Consider the following 27,137-nt stretch of genomic DNA (forward strand, 5'->3'; position numbering starts at 1 on the left):
TGACACACCAAATACGACAACAAACCATACAGGCGTTCTCGACTTATCGTGTTCACTAACAGACACAAAGACAAGCATACAAAATAACCTTCTTGACGAAGGTAATAATGGCGGATTCTTTTTGTGGGACATGGGTGTGTTATCGAAATATTGGTCTATGTCACATACTACAACTCACGTCGCACTACAATTTTATTTTCTGTATAGAAATGTTTATGCTAATTCTACTGATTCTTTCGTTAACACCCAGGAGGGGCCCAGTGTTCGCTTGGATGATTCCAAAGCCTTCAGGGGATGTATAAGAGCAGGTTTGGCAACTAGTTAGTTGTGTGAACTTTAACCTCTGACATAGATTTGGATAAGAGCAGTTTGATATCAGCACAACACTATTTGATATTTTGTTCACACTCGACTCCAGTCGCGTAATGCACATTCTCGCGTAAATGTATCTAGATTTGACGCACACAGATTTGAATTGTACTACAGCAGCCAGTACTACTATAAGTGGTACTACTAGCACTAGCTGTTGTGGTACAAGAGGTCTAGAGAACCACAAATGATTTAGTAAAACCTTAAAGTTTACCGTTGACAGAGATAAATCATGAGTAACTGAAGACATTCTTCGATGTTTTCCTTAGCCAGAAGGAAGGCCCTCAGTTATGTCAATAGCATACTTCAACAACAATTACTTCATTATGTGACGGGGAAACATGATACAAGAATGCAGGCATTTCTGATATGGTCAAAACACGGTTTGGCTTATCTTGTGCTGAAATCACCATATGATACCACTTATCATACAGGGGAAAAGAGCATAAACAGGAAATTGGGCATGTTAGAGTAAGTGGGGAAGACGTGAGAAGTCCTGTATACCCCGAGTCTTCATATACGTACACTAAATATACAAATGTCCTCATCGGGATACGACCTTGACTGGACGTAGACCTCTTCTGATTTGAACTCGCCATCGCCAATAGTATAGTTACCAAAACACTTTCTGTGGGTCATGGATATGTAATCGAAACATTGTTTGGTCTGTGTAATATGCCTACAAGGCACGCTGTATAGAATTTTTAAAATATATTTTTCTGTATTTAAAATTAGGGCCCATTTACCTGGATTTTACTAATTCATGGGAGGCCCGGTATGTTTTTTCTATGTGAATGATTCGAAAGCCTTCAGGGGATGAATAAAAGCAGGTTTGGCAACATGATAGTTGTGTGACCTTTACCCTTTGACCTGGATTTGGAGGGTCATCAGATACCAGAGCTGTCACGGTCTACCAATTTGTGCATTACCAACTGCGACTTTGAACAAAAATGTGATAAAATGTAAATATTGTATAATATTCGTTCACGGATTAGATTTCATTCGATTGATAACATAATGTGGGTTTCTATTTCATTCTAATGCAGGTTGTGACTTGTGTATAGTCCAAAGAAAACATTTACGAAAAGACCGCACAACCTACACTATATGTAAAGACACAAGGCCATGTTTATTTGATCATATGGATGACATCCGCGCGCGCATCACTTTTCGTCCGTTAAAAAAAACGTTTTTGGTCATACTGTTTATCGTAAAAGGCAGCAGCAAAATGAGAATATTTTCATTCGCACGCTCGCATCAGTTTTCGGGTCCCCAGAGGATGTCATCCATTTAATCAAATCAACATGGCCTAACCTGTCTCAATTCATTGTGTAAGCTTGAATTGGCTCTTTGATAATCATTATGGTGTTACACTTCGTTCACTCGGTGGTTATCGGTCGGGTGTAATGTCATCGTTAGCACCGTGGGAAAAGCGCGCCCGAAGGCTTCTTTCTTGCAACTTTACCCATCATTACTCCTCATTACCCACCACTCTTCAAATCGACACAGCCATAATGAAATCATGTGAAGAATTAGAAAAGGCAACTCAACCTTTGGAAAAATACAAAAGGGCTCAAGAATGGAGTGTTAAGCCTACAGAATAAGCTACGGATGTATCAAGCAAAGCTCCTATCTCACTGGACCCGGGGCCCGTTGGCGGCGTTGCTGCGTCCTAGACTGCGTGGATTGGTCTTACCCTTGCCTTTATAATTGAGTATAACGCAATAAGTACAAGTATGACTAAAAAGACAACAAAACACCACACAGAGCGTATGGATGAAATTCGTTTAGCGCGCTGTCAAATCGCTGGGTTTCAGCGAGGTCACCAACGTGTGAGATAGGGGCTTAAGTTGGTGGTAGAGGTACCTCAAGTTTTTAAAATCGATAAAAGTTGCACAACGTACCGTTCCCGTAGACGGGGCTCAGATGAAACATCAGGACGACAGAAACGAGTAGGCCGATGATGACCCTGTCAATAGAAAAGTCATTTCACTTTAAATGAACAGTTTATTGACACAATATAGAATTTGTCTTATACCCTTTCTCCAGTTTAAACTTGTTTAGGCCCGTATCCATACATATCATGGAACCGCCAAAACGCTTATTTTGGCATTCTCTAGTTCAATTAAAAGTTGCAGCACTGACCTTACGAAGTTTCGTGTGATTTTTGTGCGCGGTTAACTGCTTTTAACATCATGCAAAGGAGTTCACTTTTGGAAGAAACAGAGCCCCTTTTCACCCTTTTGCTGGATGCAATTGTGTACAAAACTCACCACAGGGGGTCAATCGTCTACTAATTTCTAGCTTGATCAGACTTCATACTGTAACAGTGGGGATCAACCTCCACTAACTGACCAGTCTAACTGGTCCGGACCTTTTAGCCTAGTGGTTAGCGTGTTGAATTCCCAAGCCGTGCGGATCGGGATCGGCGTGAGTTCAAATCCCGGGAGCGGCGTACTCGCCCCTTTGGGTTTTTACAGTGGTTCCCACACCGGCCCTGTGAGTAACGATCAGATCACACAGGGAATGTCGTACTTGGAGACTCAGGACGAGTCTAGAAAGAAAAGGGGGAGTAGTGTAACAGTGAGGATCAACCTCAACTAACTGACCAGTTTAACTGGTCCGGCCCTTTTAGCCTAGTGGTTAGCGCGTTGATTTCCCAAGCCGTGTGGATTGGGACTGGCGTGTGTTCGAATCCCGGGAGCGGCGTACTCGCCCCTTTGGGTTTTTACACTACTTCAGTATAATGGCACAAATGCCCCAAATAATTGTAGATAAAACTAGCAAAGGCTGGCGGATCATCAAAAACAATCATTACTGGGCAAAATATCAAGTCATGCTATGAGTCAGTAGCAATTTTCCGTCATTAAGGAGGCCTGGTTTCAAAGGTGATAAAGTGAGTTAAACGACATGGGCCCGTTGATGGTTCCCTGATGGCCGACCTATGACGTCACAAATCAACATGGCGGCACCTGTTGATCGAAGGGTAAAATATTCTTTTTGGCTACGCAAAACTTGCAATTATAGAAACTGCGCAGAGAGGTAAGCATGGAAGTGTAACACATGTCAAGTACAGAACATAGAGGGGCAAACGTGAAGCATAGTCTTGAACTAAATCACAAATATTGCGTGAGATACCTAACTACAAGGCGTGGTTTGGAGATCTTTTGACTGTAATGTAGTGGAATGAGTAACTGACCGAGAGTCATGACATCAAAAACGTCTCACGCCATCCGCTCCTGCGTACGTAAGTGCTTTACACTCCTTGAGTTCAACCACGTACAAAATACCGCCAGTGTGTGTCAACAGTGGAATGCGTATACCGAACATCGTGTCGAGGTGTTCGCAACACAGGATGCGAGGTTTCGACAAGACTACCATTCGACACAAGAATTGTATACTCGACTACGAGACGCGAAAATTATCTCTAAAGTACCCTAAACAGTTTTTTAAATTCATTTGTCTTAATATGCGTTTTGACTATACTATGTTAAACAAACCCATCTCTGCCTATATTTCTTTAACATAATCACAGAGAGACGAGAATCAGTCGAACCTACGTAATAGAGTAGTTTTAGAACCAATGTTTTAAATCAGTATTTGAAGTCCTGTCAGTGCCATTATACGCACTAATATGTATGCCTATGCTTAGTCCTGTAGGGCATGAATGTACAATAAAGGTTATTATCATCATGTAACCAGGCCTCTGGTAACACATTGACCAAATTCGTACCAAACGCTGTTGCCCAACTCCCAACCAGTATTGAGAACATCTCAGCACCGTGCCACGATGCACGTAGCCGCGTGTTCAGTGAGATCCTTGTATCAGAAACATGATCTGTTCATACATCTACACATGTACAAAGAAGCGAGAAGAAGTTGACTCTACTGGATTAGCTTAGCTTATCACTTTCGTCTACCATGTATGTTTAAACCATGTACTGTTTATATCTCACTGTTTATGTCACTTACATGTTAGTTAGGTTTATGTTAAACGACCTGTTTCTAGCCCCTCGGGGCACGAATGTACAATAAAGGTCGTCATCAATTAATGTGGGTCAGTGGAAGTTTTAATGCTTCACTTGCAAACGGCGCCTGGGGTCCTCAAAATGTAGCAACATCGTGGGTAATTTGGCCACTCTGCTGGTGTATGTGAGACACTAGCACTATCTAAGACGAATGACTAAGCATTTCTGATAGGTTTCTAAGTGAGGCACATGGAAGAAAACGGACTGAAATCTCCGCTATAGCACCAAAAGTTCACAGGTTTCCGACAGACAATTTACTGTGCTTGAATTCTTGGTCTGAAAATAATCTGTCACCACCGGAAGTTATTGACGTGCAATACGCTCGATCTGATTTGAAAAACACAGTCTTTGTTGGTGTTGCAGTGGAAAAACTGTCGGGATAAGGGGCGAACTACTATTCAATGTTGTCGTTCGTATCAGTATGTCGCTGGGGGCGAACTACTTCTGTTTGTTGTTGCTCGCATTAGTAAGAGGCACCGTCTAATTTGAAAAGCCACCTTTGTCACAGGATTCCGGTAGACTTCCTGCATAATTTTGCTAAACTAATTCATATCTGAAAACAAATTCCCTTCACGCTGTATTAGAACTCCGTAATACTTGTGGATCATCTGTACGTACCTCATTTTTGCTGATCTTGAAGGAGCTAGCGAACGTTCGTCCCGCTTAGGTGGCGTGTCCGGCTGCAACTGTCAGTGACACACTTTACTCGATGACGTCAGACTTTAGAGGCTGATGGGATAATCTCCACATCAGCCCATAGCGTCGTTACGATATCACCGATTCGAACTCCTCATCGTTAATTATTACTGATCGTGAAAGCTTTTTTCTTGCATTTATGAATCAATGAAAAAAGTTGCGTAATCACCAATACGTCAGTAACATTAAAAAGACGGCTGTGGATGCTAATATATGGTCCCAACCAAGAGTGCTGAGGTCATTCAGCACGTGGGCGCTAACATATGGCCTCAGGGTGCTCATGTCACGCAGACAACTTTCCGCTCGTCACCTGGGCTGACCGATAATTATTGGGTGGATACCCAAACGTGATATACCACGAAGCGTGTGTGTGTGTGTGTGTGTGTGTGTGTGTGTGTGTGTGTGTGTGTGTGTGTGTGTGTGTGTGTTTGTGTGTGTGTGTGTGTGTGTGTGTGTTTGTGCACAAGTCGATCAGCATAATCCTGGAAGCCGCGTATGGATTGTTATGATATTTGGTCAGTGGGTATTTCTTCGGACCTTCTAGTGGCTGCCGTTCGTAGTGCAGCGGAACAATTTTTGTGTCTTCTGTTTAAACAGTGCTTAAAAGAGCATTCGCCAGGTTAACGTTGCCATGTTGTCATTGGGAGCGTTTTCACAGTGTACACCGAGACAGCACTTCATTCAAATACGTCGTACTTGGACGAACTTCAACGTATCTGATAGCATAGGTCTCTGGAACATTTTTTCACCATCAAGGACTTAATGACACCGCCGCCTTCATTCAAAAGAAAGCTGTGATGTTTATTGGGCTCAAATGTGCCTTCCTGTGTCAGAGGTGGAAGTTCATAGTTCAATATTACCTCACCATAAGTGAACAAACCGGATAGACTCCGGGTTAGTGGAGTTCATTGTTTCAGTGAACTGTGTAATTATTTGCTGACGCACAGAGCCACTTAGCTCCAAACAATGGTGTGGAAAACTCCGTGTCTGTCTGTGTTGAATGGATCTAATGAAGTGTGTAATATTGACCTACCAGTCGAAAATCTGTTTAGCTCTGTTACGGACAACACATGTTAACACAAATATGTACTTTCAATCAGTTTAACTAAACTGACAGCATATCTACAACAGATTTCCTTCTTTTTTAGTACCATTATTATGTTAGAATCCATCAACATTGTCACTGGCATGGCGCTTTCTGGAATCATGAATCGCACCTTGAACAACCTGAATCGAGTATATATTAATGAATTAATTATACTAGTTCCTCTATCTCTATATTTCTGGTAGAATACATTAAAACCTGCCCATAGTGAACACTAAAGGGACTTAAAGAAAAATGATCACAGGCGACAGGTGGCAGGGTTCTTCATTCTAGATCTAGGATCATTAGGAAAAATAATCAAAGTGACCATTATTAAGTTGTCAGAATGGTCAAATGGCCCTTCTGTAGTGATGTTAACCGGTACAGGTGGAAATGCAACAGAACTTATCCTGATCCTTATCCTAAAAGTCACCACTGATGAAACATATCACAGCGTTTAACTGTGTGGCTGTGAATTTGCATATGTAACTACCGTAGGGGTCGTTGATCGGGAGTGGCAAGAAGGGTAGGGCACCTAGAGCCATATTTAGACCATGATTCAGATCACCTCATGATCTCATCTATTCAGACAAAAATAGCTGTACGTCGTGACGTTCTGTCACCGTAAGCTTGTAAGAAGAACATTCGCAAAGCGACGGTCAACTTTGTATCACCAAGTACACAGGAAGTCCACACACACAGTCACACAGGAGCGACGAGTCTACTATAGTACGCATCAAGTTGGCCGACAACATTCCGGAAAGGGCATCAAGCACTCTCGACAGCAAGGGAAGGTGTGCTTATGATAAGCCTTTTAATGCTAAGGAAATACTATGGTCACACAATAACCTTGCATATGAAAGAAAAGTCCATTATGGCACTCGTGCTGACGCTTCACGGTGTATAGAGATAGATGACTTTCCCTGTATTTGTGTAAGTGGCGGTGCCCTTAATCTGAAATGCCGTGTTGTTTATGTGTTAGCACTTCCGCCAAGAATGTTATGCTTTTGGCAACGTTTGTATGTCTGTCTGCATGTATGTGGATGAACAGCACAACTCAAGAAGCTATGGATGGATTGTCATAGAATTTGGTATGTGGTTAGGTCTTGTCTTATTGAAGAAATTATTAGATTTTGGCCTTCCTGTCAGCTTTTTTAGGTACTGCAGCAGAACCTCCGGTTTTGATATTCATAAAGCATAATGGATATAGATAATGCACAACATGACCTAATTTCTATAATCAACGAGAAAACTCTATGATATCTTAATGGTGAATGATGGGATATTCATACTAGTGTCACATGTAAACAAACAAACATGTACGTAAGGCAAGTGCGAATATTATCAGACATAAGTGTAACAATTATGTGCGATACAAAAAAGGCATGTAACATGGCATTAAATTGCACCCAGGCAGCACACGTATTTTACAGTAGTACCCCAATATTAGTGTCTGGCCCATTATCGAACTTGACCTTCGTTTAACCGACACGTACCTACCAAAAACATTAAGTTCCATTCACAGCTTCTTGAGTTGTCCACAATTTCAAGCAAACACACGCACAAACGGCACCAAAAGCACAGCACATCGAAGGTAATCATACATAGACCACAATATATTCTATGGAAGGTGTAATATTTCTTCTATACGTCTGCCATTTTTCCTTTGCCTTTAATTTGTTCTTGAAGTTGACTTCTTTTTTCCACATTCTTCTCCAAGTTGCAGGTCATGATGCAGACCTACCGAGGAATCGTCCTGCTGCTCTGGGGATTGTTGGCTATCCAAATGATCTGTAGGTTTCTCTCTATTCAATCTTTGATTTATAATTGTTTTCAAGGAGGTAGATACTTGACTGAATACTAATAGAAACATCATACAATGTTAAAGGTACGTCTTAAGATGTTTGAAGGCTGTGTCGCCTCAACGTAACATGATATGGAGGAATGTACATTATCAATTCTATATTTTAAAGGTTGTTTGCAATGAATTGCAAGATACGCCCAAGATTCACTTTTGGATTGTCAGAAGAACCTTTCGTTCCCTGATGTAGACTGGCGAACCACTAATGAAAAATATGTATTTTTCTAACGTTAAATGTTGACAAAGCATTTAGCGTTGAATTACCAGTATATTAACGATATCACTGGAGTTTTACCGTCTGCTTTCAACCGGGCGATATTTGCCAGCGATGATTTTTACTCATTTATCACACGTACCACATGCACAGGCCAGCAGGGAGCCGCGCAGGAGAGCGAAGATTCCAACACGAACTCACCAGATGAAGCAGCTGCGGCCAGTTCTGGCGGAGCATCCGATGGAGCGGTTCCGGACATCACAGTCGGCACTGCCGAGGGAACCAAACCTGCAGCCTTGGAGAAGGGCGACGTAGGTTCTTTACAACTCGGCAAACCTGTGGACGGTGGTGCTTCGAAGACTGGTAAGATTCTAAAGTGCCTTTGAAAAGCAAACAGTACAGAATCATCGTGATTATATACAAAGACCCATTAGGGTGGGTTAAGAAAAAGACATGGTTGGAGGACACCATTAAGAGATATGTGCTTTTTGTACGTTGGACGATATTATGTATGATATATCATAAAGATATACATCATATGATATACATGATATAATCTCAGTAAAATTTAAGATTGAAGACGTGTGTTTATCTCCACAGGAAATAAAGCTGCACCGGCGGGGCACAAACTGATCCTGGTGGCGGATTCTACGGACAGGACCATCACTCGGCTAACAACGGACGATGATATCGACTATCAGTCTGCTCGTTACACCATTAGCAACGGTGCCCATAGACCAATAGCTGTTGATTATGACCCAACGGTATGATATTGATAATCGATTTTCAGAATTAAACTACACTCTATTGAATTTGTTGTATTGGAATGCTGGCTGAACGATGCAAAGAATATGGGGCATAACGGCACTTTTATCATGAACATCCTCGCACATATATTGTATGCACATAAGATTTGTGGATGTTTAAATGGAATGAGGTCCCTTAGCTAACTGCTCTCACCAATATTTTCCTTGTGGTCTTTTTCCTAGAACAGCTCTATGTATTTTCATGTTCTAATTCTAGTCAGTTGTCTTTGAATTCTGCCATTCGAGAAGATCTACAATATCTGTCAATGCTATTTCTATCCATTTCACACAGGAGGATTTGATCTATTGGACCAGTTCTAACGGAGCAAACAGTCTGGTGGCTCGTTTTCCCTACGAGAGCGGCACAGTAGTGAGACTTGATGGACAGCAGGCATCAGGTATTTATAGAACTCTTTGTATCCTTGTTGCGATTGTAAGTTGTGTACAAATCTGATCTCTACGTGATGCGGAAAATGTACGAATGAGTTATCATCTCAAATGGACAAATACATTATTACGAGTCGTTTGTTGTTTACAAATGTTGCTGGTACCACACGGGGTACATTGCGCGCACGGGAACTTGGTTTGTGACCAAACTTGGGCCATACAGGTTGGATCTGTCATATGCATCAGGAATCTAATAATGATATTGCCATTCGATTCCATTCCCCATTGTCATTGTTACGTATTCCAGTCCCTGACGGCATTGCAGTGGACGTCATTTCCAGGAACTTGTACTGGACAGACACCGGTATAGACCGGATCACCGTCTCCCGCTTGGACGGCAGCTTCAGGAAGTCTCTCATCACACAGGGGCTGGACGAGCCCCGGGCGATCGTAGTGGATCCCAACTCCGGGTAAGTACCTCTGATGGGCGTGTGTTGTACCGGCCATAGCTGGTTCTGATTAATGGCAATGGATATACTCTGACACTAACACTTCGTGCAGTGCCATGTTCGATCTTTCGAAATAATCTTACAGAACCAGATGGTGTCTAACATGGTATAAAAGCATTGAGATCTTTGATATCCATCGATAGTTTGATGAACACTAGATTCTGCAAGTTATCATCGTTGCCAGAAAGGTATAACACACCAGTCAATTCCCCGTTGAAGTGGTACACTCTCTAATTGGCGAAACCCTCTCCCCGTGTAGTTGGATGTACTGGACCGACTGGGGAAACCAATCTAAGATTGAGCGTGCACGAATGGACGGTACTCAGAGATCTGTCATTGTCTACATCGGAGAGGGCCGTGGGCCAAACGGACTTGCCTTAGACGCAGCAGGTCAGTGTGTGGCATTTTCAACAGTGTTAGCGTTAATAGAATTGTGATTTATAGCCCATGGTTAACTTATTCCTTTTGAACGAAGCTGTCCGAATCCCATGCCAGTGAGTCAATGATAAATTGATTGCAAGTTCACGCCCAAAGGCATGTTAATACACGAATCATTAACATGAAAACGAAAGTCGTAATTTCTCCTCATTTTTAAAAAAAAATTTCATTGCCTGCAATTGTATGGACTGAAAATCTTTAAGGCGTGTTTTTTCTGAATATATTCAAAATCATCTATGTGATTGTGTACCGCAGCAAACAGAATCTACTGGTGTCATGGTGCTACTGGCGAGATCTGGACATCTGGAGTGACTGGCAGCAACCCCAGTCCCACCAGGGTGTACACACACACTAATGCGCACCTGTTCGGGATTGCTGTGGATGAGACCTATCTTTACTGGACAGCGTGGAATGGACCAGGCATTCACAGGTACACAGTGTGTCCATGGTTTGTCTTCGGTATGTCTGAAGGTTTGTGTCCTTGTCCGTCCGTAGTTTGGATACACTGCCAGTTCAGTGGCAGGAAGCGAGTGGAAAGATGGTGTCACAATTACCGCAAAGGTCAGACTTTTGGGAATGACTGGAAGTTCAGAGGTGGTAGAACTAGTTGTTTGTCAGACAAGCTAGACATCGTAGTGATCGACGAACACATGCAATGTCACTATTTGCATAATCAATGAACTTGAATTTAAAGAAGAAGGACACACCCCGCGGCTTATCAGGTACCCACATCACCACATGCCGTACTCTATAGACAACGGCCCGTCTTCCCGAATACAAGCAAGGAGTGGAACAACTTGTCGCCAAAGGTTGCCCTTTGTTCCACCCTGGACAGCTTCAAGCTACAAATATAGTCTACCCCCCCCCCCTCAGACCCCCTCCATTACAACACTCCGTTCCGTTCATACTCGACCTGCAGTAGATCTATCAGCATAGATAGCAAGGTGGCTACCTCTCTTGAAAGAAGAAGACAAATATTGGAGAATCTTCTTACGTAAGCGTGAGATCATTGTACTCCTGTTCAAAAAGCACCGGTCCGATCCAAACAACCTTGTTTGAATGGGACTAATTAAAATAACAATTCAGACGTTTTTTTGCCGGTCCAGGATCAGCAAATCACTGCAAGGATACTTCAAAATCAGCCGCCCACAATTTCAAAAGCTGAATGGTATCCGCGTCATGACAACCTCAAACACTCCAAGTCAACCGAATGGTCAGTACTGTTTAAGATTCCACATAAAGAACTTTATTGCGTGACAATTGCAACAGGTACAATGTATGGCAACTTTCAGATACATGACAATTGAACTATTTATAATACCTAACAATGTTTAAAGAATTAATCTAATATATGAATAACAGCAGAGATAATCTATCTAATAGTATGCATGCTAATGATCTAGAACAGTATGTTTGTAACGATGAAACCCGATAGTTTGTATCAAAGGTTGTCTTTGCGTAATTCCAAATAGTTATGTATCTAGCTGCATGTGCGAAGGTGTTTACAAGTGTTCCCATTGTGTTTTAATAGCTTGACTAAATCGCGCTCCTAGCGGCCGGCCCGACGGATACCACCCTCCGCCAGCGATACCTTCCGTAAACACAGGCTACCAATGTAATTTGTAGGCACTTATTACAATGATCATTAAGAATTCCTTTGATTTTTCTGAACAGCCTGCTCGGCGTCTAACGGGAACTGTGTCCAGCTGTGTCTCCCCGTCCCCGGCGGAGGACGGACCTGCGCATGTCAGGACGAGTATAACCTTGCGTCGGATGGACGGTCCTGTTTTTCGGATGATGGTGAGAAATCGCTTCTTGTATCTTAGCAAATGGCTTTAATCTCAGAGGTGAAACTTGCCCACAGTTTCTACGTATATACACCTTACCTCCCTCATAACACGATGGGATGTCCCTGTAGCTCAATTGGTAGCGGCTTCGCAGTTGAGCCTCCTGTTTCCAATTAGTTGGATCCGGGAGACCCCGGATCGAATCCCGGGAAGGGTATCCTTGTCGGAGCTTCACCGTCTTTCGGAAGAGACGAAAAATGGGGGTCCCGTATTCGAGGAGGTGCCTCGAGTGCGTTACAACAGCCTCATTACTCACATGGATACCTACTGGCTGAAATCATACGACCTGGTGAATTATATGTTATAAGAATCTACAAACATTCCTGTGGCCTGCAGATAACAAGCAGAACTTTTACCACTGACGCCAGCTTACTTTGTCTTCTTCTTCTAAAGCGAGATTAAAGAACCATTTTCAAATTCACTGATTTCTTGTTGACATTTTTCGACCGTAGAAAGGACAAGATGTCACGGGTCCTGCCCCTGGTCCAATGTCACTGCGGCCAGCTGTGTCGATGGGTTATGTGAGTGCTCAAGTAAAAACTACCAGCGATACACGTGCCTACGTAAGTAAAAAATAAAGCAACAATGAAAATACGAATACAAAGACTAGGTGCATGACTCGGGCTCGACTTCAGTTTACAAATAATAAGTCGAATCAAGGATCATCAATTAAGCCGTCAAATCTATTGTCAAATATGTTGATCATCAACAAGATTTTAACATGCACCGATGAAGACCGTGAAGTTCATGAAGACTCTTCAATTTGCACTGATGAAGACGACAGAGAAGTCTCCAGAAAAATGAAATAGGGTTGTGTATATTTTTCACAAAAATGTATGTTCCAAAGATTCAAAATCACGTACATAACGTTAATAGAAATCAATCGTTGTACATGTATTGATGCTGTATTGTACTTTTTGTAGGGAAGTACCATGCGCAATCTCTACTAGGCTGGAGTCTATTGGTGTTGTTAGCTTCGGTCCGCTTCCAAGGCCCAACGGTCACTGCTTCGGACCAAAGCTAACAAGATTTTAAGACTGGTCTCCAGGCTAGCAATTTACGTGAAAGAAAACATATTAAATATCATAGTTGTTCATCATTTCAATCAATATGTGTATTTCTTGCATATACCAAAAGCGGTTGTTGGAAGCTGTGCAGTACAACGCAATTCTCCGACTGCCCAAGCCGAGGCCGTTCAGGTATCCATATTTGAACCCGGACCGACCTTCAGCTGTGTCACTGATGACAACAACCAGTATGACGTGCATGTCCTGGCCGTGTACGAGGGGATCAGATCCAGATGGTGGTATGTACAAACTAGGGAACACAAATCATCCAATAGGTTATCCATTGTGTTTCAAATCACATATCAATCGGACATAACAGGCAGGAGAATTAGATACCCACTCCTATGAAACTTGCAAACTTTGCTGAATATGTCCTCTTTGACTCTCCCGTAGAACTACTACTTGCCGGAATGACATTACATGATGTGTTGTTTCTGATAAGAAAGTATGTTGGCAACCGTGTATCTAATTTGGTTAGCCAACAAGGGTCTGTTGCTTCAGCCTTTGATCTGCAGTAAAATGTCTTCTGATCATGTAATTCTGGCTCTTGTGACCCTGCAGCCTTGCCAGCGAATCAGCTTTCCTATTAGACTATCTCAAATTGTCCTAACTTTATTCACATGTCAATCAATAGCTCTTGGTTAAAAGCCTGCAGATTGAAAAATCTTGCTCCGTGTCAATGACTAAAAGTAGTGGATGCTACTTGAAACGTCTGACCGTTTCCAAAATCGTATCCAGTTGCTTGAGTAACTGCAGTTTGGCGTATCTTATTACCTGGATGTCTAGCCTTCATCGAATTATGATCATGCATTGCTTTAAAGGGGTTCTCAACAAAACAATACGGAGGCACCTGAGGTGGACGTGCACGTCATCGCAGGCCAAGTCTCCAAACCTGTGGTCTTGGTGTTGAGCTCCTACGAGGCGGTCAACTGGATGCTCCACCTACCGGATTCCGAGGACGTGGAAGTGCACAAAGTGCTTCTGGTAAGAACTACTTAATATTACTAGCCTAATAGACATGAATCTTCTCGGCAGTATTTGGAGTTGTAAAGTAGCTGACTTGCTTGTTTGTTTGAAGAAACTTGACATTTACACTCCTGATGCAATTGTTTCGGAAATATTTGGTCTTAAAACTGTCGCCATCAAACAGCGTATACATGTACTTAATTTCATGGCAACCAATTAACTATCAAAAAACATAATATCAATAAAAGCGAATAAAATCAATCTAACGATACGATTGTTCTTTGAAACTTTGAAACTTTATTCAATTTTTACAACATCGCAGGCTGAGACAGCCTGAATTGCGTTGCAATTCACAATTCTTACAACAACAACACGTCATCATTTCATAATAAGATTAAATGTTAAAATTACACAGTATCACAGATCGAAGGTACAAATGACACGAATCATCTCAAATCTGCTACCAATCTAAGCTAAGAGAACGTCGTATACATATTAAGACAAAACATTAAGAATACAGTATTGAAGGTCATTAGTGTCCGCTTTTTGCTGATCATGATTGCATGATTTTGAGCGTTCTAGGAATAAAGGATTGTTCATGTCTCTTTGTTCGGCTGAGCGGTATTTTGAAGGTTGATGTTCGTCTAAGTTGGTATGGAGTGTCTTCGAGGGGATCAGATCCAGATGGTGGTGTGTTGTTCTTACTGAAATTTAGGATTATGAATTTAGATTTTTGACATGTTTGAGGTTAATCTACATCTTTAAAATGGAAAAGATCAAACAACTACGTTTCAGTGAGCATTATGTCATACAATAACTGAAAGAAATGTCAGGAACCTGCCTGACATGGTTTCTGCGTCTGTTTGTCGAGATAAAACAATTTTGTCCGCAGGTTGCATATCACATCGACCAGAGTAATGTGACTGTACGGAGTGGCTCTGTGAACACTGTGCAGCGCCTGCCAGGGCGGACAGAGGGCGTTCCCGCATGTGCATATGGAAAGGACGACGACGGCTGTAACACTGTCGATCTGCTTAAATACGTTGAAAGAGATTTTGGCCCTGTCTCCTCTTTCACTGGAACATACAGGGCGGGCAGATGGAACTTGAGAATAGGCCTAGGTATGTGTATTTAATATCTTCATGAAAAATGGAGATATTGTTTTGGGTGTGTCTGTGTGTCTGTCTGTCTGTTTGTCTGCCTGTTTGTGTTTCCGGACCACTGTAGTCATCATAACTAAAGAACCTCTTGATGGATTACAATGATATTTGGTATGTGGGTGGGTGTTTTGAAGCCGAAAATCAAGGTCAATTTTGGGCCCCCTGGTATCTGACCTTGGTACTGCAGCAGAAATTCCATGTTTGTATCTTTTCGGACTTTTGACCTGGACGTGCTATGGTCTTGATTTTTTGGTGGCAGATAGCTTGTGGTGTAATGAAGACTTGGTGTGGGTTTGGGCCCTCTAGTTTTTCATTTGCAAGAAAATAGGGTAACTTTTCTGTATTCAAAAGATATATAGATTAACGGGCGTCATTGTGTACATCTTAAGTCAATATAGTGATCCTATTTGCAAAATATTTTTGACCATTTCAGCCATACAGTGTCCAACGTTGACCGCACCAACTAACGGGATACTGTATCCTCCCGGAGCGACCTCCTACCAGGACAAAGTCCTATTCTTCTGTAACACGGATTACGTACGGAACGGTGCTCTTGAAACGACGTGCCAATATAACGGAATGTGGAGTTCTCCTGCACCAACATGCACACGTAAGATGGCATTGAAGCTAGTCAATACAATTTATTTACCTATAAATATGTAGTAGAAAATATTTGGTAAGAATGAAACTCAGTAGTTGCCGTACAGACCTTCCCTGACGGGCGCATTATTAGTATGTAGATCCCTTACAAGTATAATAGTAAAATTCATTGACTAAGATTTCTTTACTTTTTTAGGAAGACAATGTCAACCGCTGACAGCTCCAAGGAACGGAGCGCTGAGTCCCGTCGGAGCGAACTCCTACCAGGACAGAGTCACGTTCTCCTGTAACCCGGGACACCGACTGAGAGGAGCCTCTAGTGTGACGTGCCAAGCTGACGGAACATGGAGTAGATCTGTTCCAATATGCACAGGTAAGATGGCATCGAACTAATCAATATTCAGTAATTAATGAATGAATGAATGAATGAAGACCTTTATTGCACATTTCTGCCACACTTGGCTAAGTACAGGTCACAACAAAAGATAATACAAGTACAGTTAGCGGATACAAAAGAATATGACTATCATTAAATAAATTCTACTTCTCCTCGCTTTTCGGTTATAGTAGATATAAAAGAACAAACGTGTTTTTCAATGGGAGGTTTGTCTAGTCGCATTAGAAATATGAATTTTTGAACAGTACTTAAATGTGTGAAGTAGGGAAATAGGTTTTCTACAAGTTTATACAGTTCATTTCTTTCTTTGGTATATAATACACATTCTACCACAAAATGACATTCGTCTTCTACTCTATTCAAAGTACAATGTTTACATAATCGTTGTTCTAGAGGAGTGCGGGTATGTCTTCCCGTTTCAATATGTAGTTTGTGGCAGCTGATTCTTAGTCTTGTGACTGCATTCCTGACCCTCATATTTGAATTACTTAGATATTTTTCTTCATTATAAGTAGTTTTGAATAATCTATATAATCTTAACTTATTTTTGGAAGCCCCACCTTTGTTGTCGTTATGTATTTCTTTCAGAAACGTTTGGAAGTAAATGTCTTTTATCCGCTGGCAAATGGAACTAACAATTTGTAACGTATTTGAATTATATGAAATTGGTAGGTGCCATAAGAAAGCAAACCCGCTCTCCTCTAAAGACTTACGTATTCCTGTCGCCCAACAGTTCACACCAGATTTGTCTAGATCTAACTGACAGCAGAAAGCATCTGCTTGAAAACTGTCGGCTGACACATTCTGGCGAAGTCTAAGGAAATATTTGACGGCATTTAGCGAAGCCTCAACTTGTATTGGGTATATTCCTAATTCCGCCCTTGGAGCTAGGCTGCAAGCAGACCTAGGTACACGTAATGATTGTTTGCAAAATTTTAAATGAACTGATTCAATTGGACAGGAATTTGAACTTTTGGATGAACCCCATATTTCAGAGCCGTAGAGAATAATGGGTTTAACGCACGCATCAAAAAGTTTGTTTCTCACAGAAATTGGGGCGTCGGCATTGTCTAGAGATCGGTTGATGCCGAACAAAGCTTTTAGACCTTTCCGGCAGAGGTGTTTGTGATTCGCCTTGAATGTGCCAGCAGAGTTGACAATGATACCTAAGTAACAATAGGATGTAACTAATTCAACAGGGTTTTTCTGGTATGTAAGCAAACAGTCTTTTGGAAGACGACCACCTTTAGAGAAAACAACAACTTTTGTTTTCCTAAGGTTTACATTCAGTCTCCATGTATTACACTAGTTTTCTAGCTTATTCAAAGCAGTTTGTAACCCTTGCTTAGACTCGGAAAAAATAACTAAGTCATCTGCGTATAATAAACAGGGAATGTACTTATCATGCATAATTGGTGGTTCACATTCATTGTCAAAGATGGTTGTAATATCACTAATAAATAAGTTGAATAACGTTGGGCTTAAATTACAACCTTGTTTGACACCGCTATGCGTAACATATGATTCAGTGAGACCATGACTATGTTTGACACAATTTGTAGTTTTAAAGTACATGTCTTTGATAGTTTGAAGAAACTTACCACCTATACCAAGCTTGTTCAATTTAAATATGAGGCCATTTCTCCAAACTGAATCAAAGGCCTTACTAAAATCTACAAAACATGCAAGGAGGCGAGAGTTCTGACTAATGTATTTCCTAACTAGGGTGCTAACTACGAAAAAATTATCTGTTATTCTAAAGTTTTTTCTAAAGCCTGCCTGATGGGGTTTGAATAATGTATTGTTTTCTGCATAATTTACTAAACGAGTATTCAATATGGAAGAAAATAGTTTACCTAGACAGCTCATAATAGAGATTCCTCGATACCAGGGCGAGTCAGTAAGTAATGCAAGTGGTTTTGTAACAGTCTCATTTTTGATCGAATGAGTTGAAATTTGGCACAAAGCTAAAAGCACATACCGTTTTGAGACTGAAATATCTCAATTTGCTGTTGACATATTTTCATGTTCAACTGAGTTGATTTCAAGATGACCACACTATTGGAAGTCCGTCAGAAGATCAATTCCTCCAGATTTGACTCACTCAAAATTAATAGAAGCTGAAATCACACCTGTATGATGATACATGTATATGGCTCTATAGCTTGCATGACAACTTTCATCTCTGAACTCCAAACAGTTTCTCTTTTATATCTGCTAGGATGGAGTGTGGTGTGGTATTATGATGATGATGATGATGAATGGTTTATTAGAGCCAGTTGGAGTCATAGCCAAATAAGTTATGTGTTGATTAAAGTCTTTTGTAGACTCTTTCCCATTAAACAAACTTCACAGAATTATTCAGTATGTAAAGACCAAGAAGTGTGACAAGTTTTATTTCTCTTAGTTTATAAAGAAACAAATATGGGAGAGTGGTCTACAGAAACCTTCAACCAACACAGCGCATATTCGGGACCCTGACGACCGCTCTGAATTCAACTCATACCTCACTCCACGCCAGCAAAGAAAAAAGAGAAACTGATGTATTTTGATACGTGTTCAATGTAAGTCTCCTGCTATAGCTAAAGGTGGTTCAGGGATTTTTTAATTGCATGTTTCAATTGATCCTCCTTTGTAATGGTCTCTGGTTCTGACGGACTTCCAATAGTGTGGTCATCTTGAATTCAACTCAGTAGCTATGAAAATTTGAACAACAAATTGAGACATTTTAGTCACAAGACGATATGTTTCTTTACCTTTGTGCCAAATTTCAACTCATTCGTCGCATGATCCGATTAAAAAAATGAGCCTGTTATAAAACCACTTGCATTACTTATTGATTCACCCTCGTACAATAGATAGTAAAGAAACTACTAGGAGTAAAGAAACCACTAGGAGAAAAATGTGTCAATACTGTACAGTCCCTCCCGGCATTACCGGTAGGTACATGTAGTTCCTTACATTTCTTGACCAAGGTTATCTAATTATTTTAGGACCATGTCCGGCGCTGACGGCACCAATGAACGGAGTGCTGATCCATACTGTATCGAGCTCCGCCAATGACGTGGTCACGATCACTTGTAACAATGGCTACGTACGGAACGGCGCTTTGTATACGGTGTGCCAAGCTGACGGAGCGTGGAGTAATGCTGTTCCAACATGCACGCGCACACGTAAGATGACATTGAAACTAATCCACGTTCATAAAAAAATGTGATTCATTTAACGTAGCGCCACCAAGTAGGTTATATTAATAACTTTATTGCACAACAGTTGCACAAGGTACAAAGTATGGTGTTCACTGGTACATAGATAACATTCTATAACGCTAACCAATCTATCTAATACCATATTGTGTAGTAGTCTATCTTATACAATATGGTGTCGTAGTCTATCTTATATATAACCTCCTTGGCGCCACCAATTGTCGTCCGATTTATTCAAAACGTCATGTATGCTAAAAGTAAACAGGGCAGAGCCAAATGTTTAACCAATTGGAAGAAATATCAGCATCTAAAAAGAACAATGCTTGGTATGTAACTTTTTCTCCGCCTGCTTTACGCCGTGCGAGAATATGATATTAATATTCATACTAAGGTCTATATTGAAGAACGGTGCTGCGGTTACCCATGATCGTCCACTTGAGTCTTTCTCATTCTAGTTCTCTACTTGAAGAATATAGATCTCACCGCTTGCTTGACGCGACTGAACTAAACATTGTTGTTAGTTAATTCACCAGGACTGAGAGAATGGTACAAACTGGTAGTCCTATTTTGATTGCCCTTACATTTGTCTTATCATTCTTTTTTTGTAGCGGAATCGTCTTCACATTCCGGAGCTAGTGGGACCGCTATAGGCGCCTTTGTGGGGGTTCTAGCGGGGCTGATTCTCATAGTGGGCTTTATCTGTTACTGCAACAGACGACATGTAAGTGTTAAAGTTTCAGTACTCGCCCCATACTTGTTGCTTGCCCATTTTCGTTAGTCATGATCACATTTCCAAACCGGGGCCCGGCCGGGCAGTTTGCGGGAACGAAAAGTATGATATAAAAGACAACCAAACAAACAAAACGTAAAATGATTAATCATGAGCATAATTTGCGTATATTTCTTGACATACATTTTTTTCGTTCCCTCAAAAAGTTCCCCCTGCCAGGCCCGGGTTTGAAATGTGACCAGAGCATAAAACAGCGTTGATCACGAATTCCTGTCGTGGCCATATTATCATTATTTCAAAACTTTCAGTTCTCACAGCTGATTACAGTCAAAGATGTCACTGTACTCGCATCCCGGAGGTCGTTGGGCTACCGACGAGCACCAAACATCCTTTATCGTTGAGATCAAGGAGATTATATAGACTACATAATATAACCTCGTTGTTGAGATGTCATTGAAATATCATTGAAAGTACACTGGAAGACCTAGGGGATTATTAAGCCCTGACTAAAATATCGTTGAAAAGTCTGTCCAATTTTGGATGCTCGCAGACGGCGTTCAAACGGTCTAGCCTCTATAATACCACATAGGATAGGAAGTTCCTCATTTGAATATGGCCATGTCTGTCTTGTTCTCATTTAGAAGGATCCTGATTGAATTTAGAAGGCAGATTAACAGTTTGCAAGTGATATTTCCGCTTTTAGTCATTCAGGCGTTCACAACAGCACTGACCTGCACGTATTTTCCTTTCAGGCAAGAACTCCATCTGCAGACAGATCCCCTAACCCTACCGATATCCCACTCGAACCTACCGGCCAGGAGGGTCTCTACCCTGACGGCGTCCCTCCCTTCCCAACGGGCGCTCCTCCCTACCCTGACGGTGCCCCTCCCTACCCTACCGGCGCCCCTCCCTACCCTACGGGCGCCCCTGCCTACCCTAGCGGCGCCCCTCCCTACCCTACCGGCGCCCCTCCCTACCCTGCCGGCGCCCCTCCCTACCCTTCCGGCGCCCATCCCTACCCTACCGCCCCCCCTCCTTACCCTAGCGGCGCCCCTCCCTACCCTACCGACACCCCTCCCTACCCTTCCAGTGCCCCTCCCTACCCTATCGGCGGCGCCCCTTCCTTCTCAACCGCTCCCGATACCCCCGGACAAAACTACACTAATCCAACAGCCATAGTAAACCCAGCCGGTCCGCCATCTGCATTTCAGAGCCAAGGAGTTGCCAACCCAGGATTTGAACCCCCTCCTTACCCATACCCCCCTCCCGGACTGGCGTCTCCCCCCGCGGCAACAACCGGGCAGAACAACCAACAAGAAGCTGTGGAGATGTCAGCAATAGATACTTCTAAGTGAATCCTGTTCCGGGCGAGCAGAGTTTAGTAGAAAGATTTTGGTCTGTCAGTGTTCAATAGATCAAAACATGTTTATAGGACAGCTGTGCCATGAACCAGGAATTCTTTTCATGACACTGGAAATGCTCATCAGATGACATATTGTATAATCTAAGTGACCTACGTAATGTTAGCCTTGAGTCCAGCCTTCTTAGCTTCAAGATCCTCGGCGAGGAGCGGAGCTTGGGTAGCGGACTAAAGCTAAGAAGGCTGGACTCCAAGCTAACGTAATGTGAACGTAAAGTTTTGGCTTTGTTAACGATTTATATATAGCTTAGTCTCGTGCATTTTTTCCATATATGCGCTTCAGTTTTGTGCTGTTATTTGTTAATTTCGTTTCGTCTATGTATTTTAGTTTTGCGTGTTGTGTACGCCTCCATGTATGTTCTGACGTGCTTTGTGAAAGTTTGTATTGGATTTTGAATATTGCTGTTGGAACATAGCTGACTTCACCCATTTAACGATAAGTGCCCTCTGGCATAACATACAGCAACTGCACTGAGAAAACAGCCAGACAAACTAAAAATAAGACATGCACATGTAGTTCTTGAATTTATTAAAGGTTTATCTAGTGCATGAAAAGTCAAGATACTTACAAAGGCGCCCATTATGGGCTGAAGTGGTGCATGATTTACAGTGCATTAAAATTGGTACTGTTTTTAAGAGTTCATAACTGTTGAAAAGACAATATCTTCTAATGAACGGTTTAATATTTCAAACTTCGAAAATTTCTCTCTTTATTAACCTGAATAGTTCCGTTCGCTTAGTCTGATTCTGCCCACCTCTTTATGGTAATACTTTTCCCATTAACATTGCTTTCGTCAACAAATCAATTTCCATGTTAAAGTCGATTAATAGATTAAAATATTAGCTTGTTTCAAGAGTCCATTACAAAAGTCCAATGCCCACTAATAGTAGAGGTTTAATGTGAGATAAGCATGATCTGTTCTGTTATGCTGTGACACCCAGAGTATTAGCAAGATCAGATTAAAGTACTTCAGGCTACTAGTACTTGTAAAACTCGATACACTGTCCCGAATGACACGCTACAGCTATGTGCCCATCTGGTGTCAGCGCGATTCCATGGGAGCGTTCCCTCACTACGGCCACAGTTCTCAGGTACGTCCCGTCAGGCCCGAACACCTGCAGAAAGCAGTTATCACGATTCACTACAATCATGTTACCTGACGGGTCTAATGTGATCCCTGCTGGACATAGGAGCTCTCCCTCATTCCACCCCTCTTTACCAAACTTGAACTTCAGCTTCCCCTCAAGGTCAAACACAAACACTTTATGAGCCCCCCAATCAGTGACAAAGACCAGATGACGTGACTCGTCCACTGCTATGAACTGTGGGTACTGTAACTGCCCCTTGCCGATCTCCCGGATGAGACTCCCGTCAGGCTGCAGGAGGAGACAGGACTTCTGTGTGCCGTCCGCCACCACCATGCGGCCGTCCTGCAGAACTGCAACTCCAAACGGATCTGATAAACAGTCAGGTTTCAGGGTCTTCGTAAGTTTTCCTTCTCGTGAGTACACACGGATTGCCTGGGTGCTGTAAAATGGGTGTCCTGACGTCACAATAAACTGTCCATTGGAGTCAATGTCAATGGCAAAGAGACACCTACCATCCACCGGGAAACACCGAAGCGACTGACCAGTCTTGGCATCGAATATCTGTACCCGTTTGCTCCCCTGCTCCAACACTGCAATGTTACCGTCCATGTCCACTGCTAGATCTGTTGGGTAGGAAAGTCCTCCCTCTCCATGTGGGCTGTGGGACCATTGCACACTGACGTCATACGGACTTCCGGCCACAGGCCGGCCGTTCACCTTGACCTCTAACCTATGGTTGCCCGTGACCTCAGGTGTGTAGGAGATCCCCCACAATCCCCTGCCCTTCCCCCGCAGCTGTGTTGGTACTGCCTGACCCGAGGGGTCACTCAGAGTGACTGTGACGTCATCTTTCAGCTCAGAGGAAATTTGCCCGTTTGTGTCAAGTAGACAGACATTTGAAAATCCTGGAAGGGCAGGTTTTATTTCAACTGAACACTTAGATGCGTCCACCTTTACTTTAACTTGTACTTCTACACGCCCTGCCCTGGCCACGTCATCTCTGAACTCCGCCACAGCCGTCCCCTCTGAGAACACGACTTGACTCGGTCGGGCTGTCAGGTTGGTTGGAACCTCCTTGGTTAGAGCTGTCAGCAGCTCTTCCACCCTCTGTCTTGCTTGACCCTCGACCTCGATGACGTGCACGTCACTGCCGTGTGCCAGAGTTTGTTTACAGAACTCAAAAGCGCTCGTCAGTCCGGCCAGCTCAAATTCTATCTCCTCTTTCTCGGTTTCCAGACATTTTCCAACCCCACGGCACCGCGAGCCTATTTCTTCGACGACTTCTTCCTTTCTGTCTCGAAGCAAGGCCATCAGTTGATCAAAATAGGCAGTGGCCTGTGCAATCGCTGCGTTTGCCGATGTTGGTAACTCAGATATTTCCCTCTTGACGTCATACAGCGCGGCCTCCACCTCTCTTCCCCGGGGCTGGATGTTTCCTAACAGTTCTTGTAGGTGTCGTTTCTTCCTCTCAGCGACGGCGCCGATTTCTACTGGGTTGTGTTCATCGCCCCGTGGATGATCGACAACCGTACAGGCGACACAGACCAAAGTCTGACAAGGTTCACAGTAGAACGTTAAGACTTGGTCTTCGTGCTTTGGGCAGAGGGCTTTGCGCTGAAAGCTGCTGGGCACACCTCCAGAGGCCTCCAGGTTCTCTTGGGTCACGATCTGATGCCCTTTCATGGCCGGAAACCTGCGATGGGTGATTGTACAGGACTCACAAAGCAGAACGGCACACTGTACGCACCATGACCGTGCCCCTTCCTCCCTTCCCTCGCACACCTGGCACGGCACACCTGGCCCCGCCCCTTTCTTCACGGCTGCGAAGTCCAGCAGGTTGTTGACGTAGAAGTTGGTCCTGAGTCCGTCCACGCCTTGGTCTGGTAGACTGACCTGTGTGCGGCATGTTGGACACTCCAGCGGCTGTTGTTTGGTGGCCCATTCTTGCAGACACTCCCTACAAAATGTGTGCAGACATGGCAGGACTCTGGGGTCCCGGAAGTGCAGCAAACAGACCGGGTACGTCAGGAACCGCTCGTCAAACTCAGCTGATCCTTGCATTTTACTCGCCATAATGCTCCCAGGAGTGTTAGTGAGGTTGTAAAGCAAAAACGCAGCGCGTCTTGTTCTGATCTGTACCAATCTTGTCTAGATCTGGAGCATTCGTCCAGGCGCATGCTTTTCTCGGAACTAAGTTTCGGACGGCTAACGTCACGTCACGAAGGGCGACGGCAAACAGTGTTAACCTTTGCACTCCAGCCTACGTGTTTTTGCATTATTTGGCTTTGAACAAATATTTTCTTCCCGATATAAGTCGTGGCGTCTGGCGGTAGATTGTAATGTATATATATCATTGGTTTATTCATTTCAACTCACTCACAATACAATACAATGAAATCGTACTCTGCCATTCACTTCGCAGCCTTATGTCGGCTGAATTATGTGAAAGCATGTTACAAACAGTGACAATAAAACCATTTACCTTTACCTGAATAAAATTCTTCTAAAATTCTGTGTTGGACCAACTATAGGGGTTGTTTATGAGGTGGGTAAGGTACGGTAATGTGCTTTTGTTATATCTTTTGGTGCGCGCCGGCAATCGGTCAAGTTTTGTTTGTTGTCTCGTTGTCCTCCCGCTGATCTCCCCCCTGGTTTGTGGCAGCCAGTGTCGGTAGATGCTAGACGTATAAATGTTCTTTGCAAACTTTCTAAAGAGCAACTCTGCGTAATGTGATCTGTTCATGATTATCCATTGTATCTTTGATAATCTTATACACTCAGCGAAAATGTAGTCCCGTTACATAATACATGTATTACATCGCTTGACACTATGTGACAAGCTTCCGTCTGTAGTCAGGGGCTCAAGACCCTGTGCTGCATGGAAGTGGGTATTGACAGGATGATCGTGTCAACAGTGGAAAATAATCGCACTGTTGACAGAATCATCCTGACAATACTTTTAGGCGTACTGTATTTGATGTCAACAGGTGGGTGGACTGTACCAAGCACATGGGGCTGTTTTGGAAACGTCACCAATCGGTCAATATTTGTCTTAACGTGTGCTTTATTAATTATACGTGTGGTTACAGGGTCAACGGCGGTAACAGGATCCTAAGCACATACGGGGCCCCAGCAGATACGGTCCCCAGCCAAAGAATCTGGTCCCAATAGGTTGAAAAGTCGCCGTGGGAGAAGCCTGCAACGGAGGCTAATAGCCAGCGAGGCACGGGCTTTGCTGTTTGATAGGATATAAAAATAAGTAGGCTTTTAGATCTTATGAATGACATTTCAGAGTTTGCCTTGTCGCGCGCGGCGTATAAATGCTGTGGTGAGTCGGCTGCAGTTCTGTATGACTCCCTTTTTGAAGTAAAGACAGGGGGAAATGTTAACCTTACCTTGGACTGATATTCCTGGCCAATTATTCCTTTTTTTGCCGAATTCTACGATCCGTACCCGTTAGGAAGGCCTGGTGGAGGCTATCTGTTTGCAGAGAATGGATGACTATATTCATATATGCATGTATGGCAATCACTCGTGCAAAATGCCAGCCCCCAGACCCTTGCGATTCAGCCCCGTCGGGTAGTAGTCGACCAACCCAACAACGACCCTCTCAGTGCCGTCAGGTAATAACTCACAGCCCAGCTGCTACGCTGGGAACTGGAGCTCATGCAAATAAAACACGACTTGAATCTTGTTTTTCTTCCACTTCACCCAGCTTATTGTCTTCGGTTCTATTTAGGACGATTGTCTCTTCATAGGTCAGCATTTCTAAATAAAGGGCTATTCTATCCAGTCATTGCAATTGTAGCGATGGTTCACAAAAAAGTAGCATTAGATTACAAGACAACAACTAATTTTATTTTCGAATATGACAAAATGAGTTAGTGACAAGACAGTTAACTACTTTAACGACAGTACTAAGAAAGCATGATTCAAAATACGTTTTTCTCCCAGATTGTCTATAGCAGGTAATCTAGGGTTGTCACCAGGTTTGTACGGATCACAACACACTATAGCTACATAAATTGGCTTATCATATAAATCAAAACGTCGTTGTATCATTCTCAGTTGATAACAAGAGTCATTGAATCATTGCACAAAACGAGTGTTGTCAGAAATTAAATTCTGCCGTCTTTAAATGGAAGCGTTGGCTTTAGTGAGCAATACACAATAATTTCAATGCTTATGATATGCATTTAAACGCTGTGTTACTTTTATCATTTCATATCAAGAGCAATCAAATCACTGACGTTACACAAAACG

The 27,137-nt window shown here is 42.8% G+C and overlaps 3 protein-coding genes across 9 annotated transcripts in view; 1 reads left to right on the forward strand and 2 right to left on the reverse strand.

Annotated features, from left to right (window-relative positions):
• LOC136431207 (uncharacterized) overlaps positions 1 to 5,196 on the reverse strand; it is a 33,361-nt gene extending 28,165 nt beyond the window's left edge. For 4 of the 6 annotated variants that reach the window (XM_066422512.1, XM_066422510.1, XM_066422513.1 and 1 more), the window contains exons 1-2: positions 5,016 to 5,194; positions 2,274 to 2,338 (exon numbers count right to left, since the gene is read on the reverse strand). In XM_066422512.1, the coding sequence (XP_066278609.1) occupies positions 2,274 to 2,338; positions 5,016 to 5,020 (70 nt within the window). In that variant the 5' untranslated portion in view covers positions 5,021 to 5,194. Of the gene's footprint in view, positions 1 to 2,273; positions 2,339 to 5,015 lie in introns of all 6 variants that reach the window. The other 2 variants (XM_066422511.1, XM_066422515.1) reach the window with 2 other exon arrangements.
• Positions 5,197 to 6,688: 1,492 nt separating this feature from the next.
• On the forward strand, positions 6,689 to 22,431 carry LOC136431208 (uncharacterized). Of its 2 annotated transcripts, none has more exons than XM_066422516.1 (19): positions 6,689 to 6,971; positions 7,898 to 7,970; positions 8,406 to 8,615; positions 8,853 to 9,016; positions 9,351 to 9,456; positions 9,753 to 9,915; positions 10,214 to 10,344; positions 10,648 to 10,822; positions 11,499 to 11,605; positions 12,067 to 12,192; positions 12,692 to 12,802; positions 13,377 to 13,545; positions 14,128 to 14,290; positions 15,165 to 15,393; positions 15,866 to 16,042; positions 16,229 to 16,405; positions 19,423 to 19,602; positions 20,244 to 20,356; positions 21,118 to 22,431. In XM_066422516.1, exons 2-19 carry the CDS (start codon positions 7,907 to 7,909, stop codon positions 21,718 to 21,720), a joined length of 3,168 nt encoding a protein of 1,055 aa, XP_066278613.1. In that variant the 5' UTR covers positions 6,689 to 6,971; positions 7,898 to 7,906; the 3' UTR covers positions 21,721 to 22,431. The 2 variants fall into 2 exon arrangements, with proteins under 2 accessions (XP_066278613.1, XP_066278614.1); XM_066422517.1 differs by having other exon boundaries at positions 7,904 to 7,970.
• On the reverse strand, positions 22,298 to 25,099 carry LOC136431209 (tripartite motif-containing protein 3-like). The gene has a single exon (XM_066422518.1). It carries the CDS (start codon positions 24,945 to 24,947, stop codon positions 22,764 to 22,766), a length of 2,184 nt encoding a protein of 727 aa, XP_066278615.1. The 5' UTR covers positions 24,948 to 25,099; the 3' UTR covers positions 22,298 to 22,763.
• Between the last annotated feature and the right edge of the window lie 2,038 nt (positions 25,100 to 27,137).

The sequence above is a fragment of the Branchiostoma lanceolatum genome, chromosome 3, assembly GCF_035083965.1.
Source record: "Branchiostoma lanceolatum isolate klBraLanc5 chromosome 3, klBraLanc5.hap2, whole genome shotgun sequence".
In the NCBI taxonomy this organism is placed as follows: domain Eukaryota; kingdom Metazoa; phylum Chordata; class Leptocardii; order Amphioxiformes; family Branchiostomatidae; genus Branchiostoma; species Branchiostoma lanceolatum.

What these genes read in the sequence shown, in the direction of transcription:
- LOC136431209 (XM_066422518.1), bottom strand. Translation starts at nt 24,947, where the DNA reads ATGGCGAGTAAAATGCAAGGATCAGCTGAGTTTGACGAGCGGTTCCTG.
- LOC136431208 (XM_066422516.1), top strand. Translation starts at nt 7,907, where the DNA reads ATGATGCAGACCTACCGAGGAATCGTCCTGCTGCTCTGGGGATTGTTG. An exon ending in GTTGGCTATCCAAATGATCT is followed by an intron (nt 7,971 to 8,405) that starts GTAGGTTTCTCT and finishes CCACATGCACAG; the next exon opens with GCCAGCAGGGAGCCGCGCAG. An exon ending in TCCTGCACCAACATGCACAC is followed by an intron (nt 16,043 to 16,228) that starts GTAAGATGGCAT and finishes TTACTTTTTTAG; the next exon opens with GAAGACAATGTCAACCGCTG.